This window comes from Oncorhynchus nerka, linkage group LG7, assembly GCF_034236695.1.
Source record: "Oncorhynchus nerka isolate Pitt River linkage group LG7, Oner_Uvic_2.0, whole genome shotgun sequence".
Classification (NCBI taxonomy): domain Eukaryota; kingdom Metazoa; phylum Chordata; class Actinopteri; order Salmoniformes; family Salmonidae; genus Oncorhynchus; species Oncorhynchus nerka.
In genome coordinates this window covers 41,319,920-41,327,434 of record NC_088402.1, presented here as the reverse complement: position 1 = coordinate 41,327,434, position 7,515 = coordinate 41,319,920, and the positions used below count along the sequence as shown (strand labels likewise).

Genomic DNA, 7,515 nt, shown 5'->3' with positions numbered 1-7,515 from the left:
AATACAAACAATAGAATATCAGTTGACTGACCTCAACCTGACTGAATCAAGACTGTTACCTATAGACCTCAGTCCCTTAGAAGTTACACCCATCCTCTGTTGACCTCTCTAGGCTCAGAGAGGACCACTCTTGGTCCAGAGTTAAGATAATTGCAGTTTATAACCTAATGATTATGATAAGTGACTAATAATAAGGCCCCATTAGGAGTACTTTTAATGACCGCTTTTATCTCTCCATCTCATTAGTCCACGGTGATTTAGCAGCAGGTCTCGGGGTTAGGGGCTGCAGGAAAGCTCATTACACACCATTAGGAGCAGGCACAGGGGCTGGAGTGAACCCCATGGATACCCTCTTAGCTTTAGGCTGAGACTTAATCCTGGTTTTGTTTATTCAATCATAACATTTGAAAGACGGGGAAGGTTATGTGAATTATATTAATCGGGCCTGACCGACCACAATATCTAGAGGACAAAGCCGTTTTATTTGACTTTCAACCGAGAAGAGGCTAGAATAATTGACCAGAAATATGCACTCTTTCACTCTCCGTGATGCATTCCAAGGGGTGGAACATCTAACTAAATGTAAGGGGGTTCGTTTTATGTGGCGTGTCTTGGTCGATTTGACTATCTCTGTTAGAGAAGAGAAAGCTGGAGGTCCTCTCAACTCTAGTTCTCTGTACAGTATCTGCCGTTATGCATTGTGGTGTTGTGAGCTGACAGTATAGCCATTGGTCGCTCCCCTCGGCCACTGTCACAGTAAGGACTGGTGTTACTGAAGATGAAGCTGAACTGAGGGAAGTGGGTCATTACTTGGGGCTGTGTAAAAATCTAACAAGGTCTTATTCGCTAGGTAAGTCATGCTCTTTTTATTAACTGCTGGCGTGTGAGATGGGTGGTTATGAGTTTCCTCGGTTGCTCTGTAACCGAAGCACAATATTTATTTACCGCCCCAAGGGACCTCGCGGATGACCATGCGTCTGAACATTTGGTTCACATGCACCGCAGCACGCGCTCTCATTGTTTCTTTTTGTATGCCTCGCAATGTTTCTATTTTCCGGCCTTGTAGCTATCTGTTTCTCTATATCGGTGTCCTGCTCCACGGTTCTGTGTTCAGTTTTGGAAGATAGAGATGATTTTGCATGTGACGAGGCCGCGGGCTGCCGATGTGTTTGATGTATTTTTCATGTGCTTAGGCTACTATTGAACGATGGGGAGGGGGGGCAGCCTGGGGGTGCGACACTTGAATGGGGATGTTGTTGAAGTGGAAAGGGTTTGAGGGGGAGATGGGGTGAAGGGGGGGCGAGGGGGACTTTCGCTCTTCTGCCGCCAGCGACTGCATGTCAGGGAATGGGGAGGGAGTATACTTGCAAAGTCTGTCTGATGTACCATACCTCCCACCCGAAAACACACTCACACTCAACACATGCGTTCTCTATGATCTAATACCGACATATACACAGTCGTCAGTTTAAAGCGACACAATGCAACAGTGTCTGTTCCACTGGATGTCATAAGGTGAATGCACCAATTTGTAAGTCGCTCTGGATAAGAGCGTCTGCTAAATGACTTAAATGTAAATGTGAGCATTTATTGTAAGTAACATTTGAGTAGCCTATAAACAATTGTTCGTTTGTGGCATATACTTTTCTGGTCGTACCTTCCCTTTAAAAAACAAGGATAAGATGAGACATTCCAATGTAATTTCTGCAGCACTCTTTCTGCTCACATCTTTCTGAAGTTTCCCTTCTACCTTCCCTGCCCAGTTTAAGAAGTGAGTCATTGGGTAGGCTAGCAGTCCATTCTATCAGAGCGCTAGAGAGAGCGGATGGGATGGATAGAGATTCTGGATAGAGCGGAGGTTAGTCACTGATAAACATTAACGTTACATAGGAGGGTGGACCGATGGTGAAATACGGAGGGCGCCGAATCTAGTTCCTCTACGAAGCACTTGTCTACCAAACGGTAAGACAAGGCCCTCCTATGAATCAATTCACATATTTGTCAATCAGAATTATTATGTAACCGGTGAATGAAATAAGGAATGGTAAGGTTGTTTTGTATGAGTGGGAGAGAGGTCATCGCTACGACCGAGAGAGGAGAACTCGGATATGGGGTGAGCTGATAGCGCTGCTGCTATAGGGCTATGCTATTACGTAACGCACAGTGGAGATTCATTCATCTTTATATTAACTTCATAAAACCGCGTTTTTTACCACATCTGTTTTTCTCAAACCATATTACGTGGTCTATGTAGGATAATATTACATCTCGACGCTTTATTGTCGTGAGATCTATAGCCTATAATAGTCTATATGCTTTCATCGAGCATCGGCGTTCGTTCATAACATTTCAAATCTATTTCAGAACGAATTAATAAAAATGAATGTTCAAGCATTATGCTGTGTAGCTGCAAAGCAGGTGGTGTATTGGGAAAAAACAAACGCATTAGAGTAATGGTGCATCCCGTAGTTGACAGCGTTTATGCTGTGTAGTTTAACATAAGCTAAAAAATGATGGAAATGCGTTTTATTGTTGAGCTATTGCAGGAACCACAAACCAATAGAACACATAAATTAACATATTATATCTCATCACCTAAATGTCGATTTTACTTGATAACTTAATGCTCACTAATCGAGCGTCAATATTTACATAGATGCCATTGGCGCGCACGACCCTGAAACGTTAGTTGCTGTCCTTCAGCGGAACGTTAGTTGCTGTCCTTCAGCACAACGTGCCTGTGCATCATGGGACAGAGCGGAGAATGAGTGACAGTACCCCGAAGTCAGGATTAGAGAAATTTCCATTCAGAGGAGACATGTAAATATTTGATGGTAATATAAGTGGAGTGCAATTGGACGCACTGAGCAGCTCCTTTTTACCATATTAGAAAAATAAGGAATAGGAGTGATGCCTAGAAGATTAACTAGTATTAGGCTAATCTAAAACATATTGTGAGTTATTCAGCAGCATACAGGACTGAATCAGGAAACGAGGCGGGAGTTATCAAATTATAGCATGCAGATTTATCTAAATTGTAGGCTAACTCAGGGATTAGCCTTGAAACAATTGCTTTAACTAACTTTCACCAGAGGAGCTAAATGCCTTTTATGCTCGCTTCGAGGCAAGCAACACTGAAGCATGCATGAGAGCACCAGCTGTTCCACTCTCCGTAGTCAATGTGAGCAAGACCTTTAAACAGGTCAACATTCACAAGGCCACGGGGCTAGACGGATTATTAGAATGTGTACTCAGCATGCTCAGATCAACCGGCAAGTGTCTTCACTGACATTTTCAACCTCTCCCTGACCGAGTCTGTAATACCTACATGTTTCAAGCAGACCACCATAGTCCCTGTGCCCAATAAACTGAAGTTAACCTGCCTAAATGACTATCGCCCTGTAGCACTCACGTCTGTAGTTATAAAGTGCTTCGAAAGGCTGGTTATGACTCACGTCAACACCATCATCCTGGAAACCCTAGACATGATGCAATCTTAATCGCACACCACACGGCCCTTTCACACCTGGATTAAAGGAACAACTATATGAGAATGCTTTTCATTGACTACAGCTCAGTGTTCAACACCATAGTGCCCACAAAGCTCATCACTAAGCTAAGGACCCTGGGACTAAACACATCACTCTGCAACTGGAACCTGGACTTCCTGACGGGCAGCGCTCAGGTTGTAAGGGTAGGCAACACACATCTGCCACGCTGATCCTCAACGCTGGGGCCTCTCAGGGGTGCGTGCTCAGTCCCCTCCTGTACTCCCTGTTCACCCACGACTGTTGCCAAGCATGACTCCAACACCATCATTAAGTTTGCTGACGACACAACAGTGGTAGGCCTGATCACCGACACTGATGAAACAGCCTATAGGGAGGAGGTCAGAGAACTGGCAGTGTGGTGACAGGACAACAACCTCTCCCTCAATGTGAGCAAGACAAAGGAGATGATTGTGGACTACAGGAAAAGGAGGGCCGAACAGGCCCCAATTAACATTGACGGGGGTGTAGTGGAGCGGGTCGAGAGTTTCAAGTTCCTTTGTGTCCACATCATCAACAAACTATCATGGTCCAAACATATCAAGACAGTCGGGAAGAGGGCATGACAACACCTTTTCCGCCTCAGGAGAATAAAAATATTTGGCATGGGTCCCCAGATCCTCAAAAAGTTCTACAGCCGCACCATCGAGAGCATTCTGACCTGTTGCATCACCGCCTGGTATGGAAACTGCTCGGCATCTGACCGCAAGGCGCTGCAGAGGGTAGTGTGTACATCACTGGGGCCAAGTTTCCTGCCATCCAGGACCTATATACTAGGCGGTGTCAGAGGAAGGCCCAAAAAATTGTCAAAGACTCCAGTCACCCAAGTCATAGAATGTTCTCTCTGCAACCACACGGCAAGCGGTACCGGAGCGCAAAGTCTAGGTCCAAAGAGCTCCTTAACAGCTTCTACCCCCAAGCCATAAGTCTGCTGAACAATTAATCAAATGGCCACCCGGACTATTTTTATTGACCCCCCCCTCCCCACCACCACCCACCCTTTGTTTTTACACTGCTGCTACACGCTGTTTATTATCTATGCATAGTCACATTACCCCTACCTACATGTACGATTTACCTCGACTAATCCGTACCCCGCACATTGACTCGGTACCGGTACCCCCTCGTTATTTTATTACATTTTTTACATTTTATTTACATTTTATGAACTATTCTTTGTTGGTTAATGGCTTGTAACATGTGACAAATAAAATATGATATTTTCTGTCTCTCCTTTTCTCAACAGTGAATCTCAGTCAAGGTCAAGAAGAAGTGAGTTTCAGCAAAGGAAAATGCTTCACCAGAACCGACCCGTGAATCCCCAGTACGGAGGCCAGGGAGGCGGCTCCTCCTCACTGCGGATACTCAGCAACAACAGCCAGCCTCAGGAGGGCAACAGGAAGCAAGGCAAGAAGGACGGCAACTTCAACTTCCTGGGTCAAGACGATGACATCATGATGGGAGGGGACGAGAACCGCAACCAGGTACGTCCTTGTAACCTGGGCTTGTTGGGCCGTGACCAGCCCCACCCTCCCTCCTCCTCATCCTCTTCCAACCACTACGGTCCGGGGCCCCTGTCTCCACTCTCCCGCCTTCCCTGCTGGAGCCCCATGGATCCCCTGCCTGAGATTGAGAGTGTAGACAATGGGTACAGAAGAGTCCCCCCGACGGCGCAGAGGAGGGCAAGATGCAGGAGGAGATGGGGAGGATGAGCGATGACGAGAAGGAGAAACTAGAGCTGAGAGGAGGCAGCATGAAACAGGGAGTGGTGGTGGAAGAGGAGGAGGTGGAAGTGGAGGATTCAGAGGAATGGGGCAACAGCGACTCAGAGTTTGAGTTCAGGTCCAGCGGCAGCCTGTCCTCTCTCAATATGGAGAGTGGAGGCGAGGGGGCTGGGATGGGGGGGGGGGGCAGACTGGGGAACAGCCTGCTTGACGGGGGAACGTTGTCGGACTCGGACACGGACTGCGGTGAGCTGCCTGAACTGGAGGATGCCGTGTGGACCCTGAGGGACCGCGAGCGCTTCAAGGCCCAGGAGATGGAGAAGCACCAGGTCCAGCTCACCATGTACCGCAGGCTGGCTCTGATCCGCTGGGTTCGCACCCTGCAGGGCCGCGTCCAGGAGCAGCAGAACCGCCTCCAGTCCAGCTTTGACGTCATCCTCGACCACAGGAAGGAGCTGCTGCGCATAGGTGCTGGCACCACTGCAACTGCCACCGCCAGCCAATCGTAGAGCAAGAAGGAAGAGCGGAGGCCATAACAGGAAGTGGTCACTAGCAGAGACAGGACAATCTTTGAAGGGGAATACAAAGGCATTGTTGCCATTGGCGATGGTTAATTTAGCTTATTTTGCCCCAGGCTTAACTTTCCCTGAACTAGACAGTCTCCAAGCCTCCTCTGAGGTTTTACTCTGTTGTGGTGTTTTAATAAGTGGATAATGCAGTTTTGTTTTTTATTTATTGGCGTCCTACCCTGTGTCACTTTCCAAACATATCCATGTCACCTTTCTTCTTGAGAGCCAGGATATCTTTTTTCACCCTAATTCCGCCAATCTATTGAAATATATAAAATATTATATGAGAGTTTAAGAGTTTAATAAATGATTGTATCTTAAAATGTTCTATATACGTTGTAGACTGTGCTATTTTATTTGTTTCTATAACTGTGATATAATCCATGCCAAAAAATATTCAAAGTACAACATATGAGGTGAAATGTTTCTTCTCCAGTGGCATAATACAATTGTTTTAGAGTTATTTGTGTATTGCACCCCCAATTTTTCAGTTTTTGATTTGTTAAAAAAGTTTGAAATATCCAATAAATGTCGTTCCACTTCATGATTGTGTCCCACTTGTTGTTGATTCTTCACAAAAAAATACAGTTTTATATCTTTATGTTTGAAGCCTGAAATGTGGCAAAAGGTCGCAAAGTTCAAGGGGGCCGAATACTTTCGCAAGGCACTGTAGAGCACTAATAGAACAGTTAAAGCCTCTTTGTATTCATTGTTGAAATATATACATTGCAGCCACTGGTCCATGACCTTTCAGTACAATCTTCTATTTATCAGCAGCACAAAGTTCGTTTGTATCGCCTCATCATGACTGTGTTCTGTTGGTGGTGTGATAGCCCTGTGAAGACCAAGCATCACTCTTTATAGGCATGGTTACTGCGTCTCTCGTCGCTGCGGGCAGGGAACGTCTAGCAGTGCTGTGTGTGTCTGTGTGAGTGCTTCCAGAGATACCAGCCTTCGCCAACTAATCTGCGGTCTGAGTTGAGCTGGTTCTGCAGGTTACGGTCCCCCGGGGAATCTGTCAGTTTGCGCCCCGGGGCCAGGCGGTCCTATCCGGCCGGGTGAGCAGCCGCCGGTCCAGTCCCGCAATATGAGCCAAACCCCGGGGCAAGTTTGGGATAATCCTCGGTTATACCTCCGAACTCCGGGCGCTGAGGCTTATGTTCTAAAGCTTATCGTCTCTCCTGGACGCAGGCATGACAGTGAACATGTGAGAGAATTAACATATTTATCTGTTTATTGGTTTTTAAGATGTGTGTATTTAGGGCATCAAAAAGGGAAGCGGCTGGGATAACACGTTTGTTCTGTCATTGTCCTGCCTGTGAACAAATACCGTTTCCAAAAATCGCAGAGAAACAAAACATATTGAGAACATAAAATCCCCATGGTGTAGTTAGGCAGGCAGTGAAGTTCAAATGCAAAGGGACATTTTACCTATAGGCCTGTAGCCTATACAATTAGATGGGATGGAGTTGTTATTATGTCTTGTTAGCTATTGGCCTCAACTCCACAAAGGGCCAATTCAAGCAAATGTCTCCTTTGTTTCTGTAAGGAGGAAAAAAGTGTTCTTGGATGCACATTGTATCTCAATTTGGGATTCTGCGCTGTGTCTAACGTTAAACACTGTGACCTCACCCTGAACACATCTCTTCGTTTCAGCGACACTGTATAATAGGT

The 7,515-nt window shown here is 46.1% G+C and overlaps 1 protein-coding gene across 1 annotated transcript; it reads left to right on the top strand.

Moving 5' to 3' along the window:
• The first annotated feature begins 1,797 nt into the window (after window positions 1–1,797).
• LOC115132756 (UPF0500 protein C1orf216 homolog) lies at window positions 1,798–6,385 on the top strand. Its single transcript, XM_029665492.2, is given in 3 exon segments — window positions 1,798–1,962; window positions 4,795–5,204; window positions 5,207–6,385. Coding segments are annotated over 2 exon segments (939 nt in total). The 5' UTR covers window positions 1,798–1,962; window positions 4,795–4,840; the 3' UTR covers window positions 5,782–6,385.
• The last annotated feature ends 1,130 nt before the right edge of the window (window positions 6,386–7,515 follow it).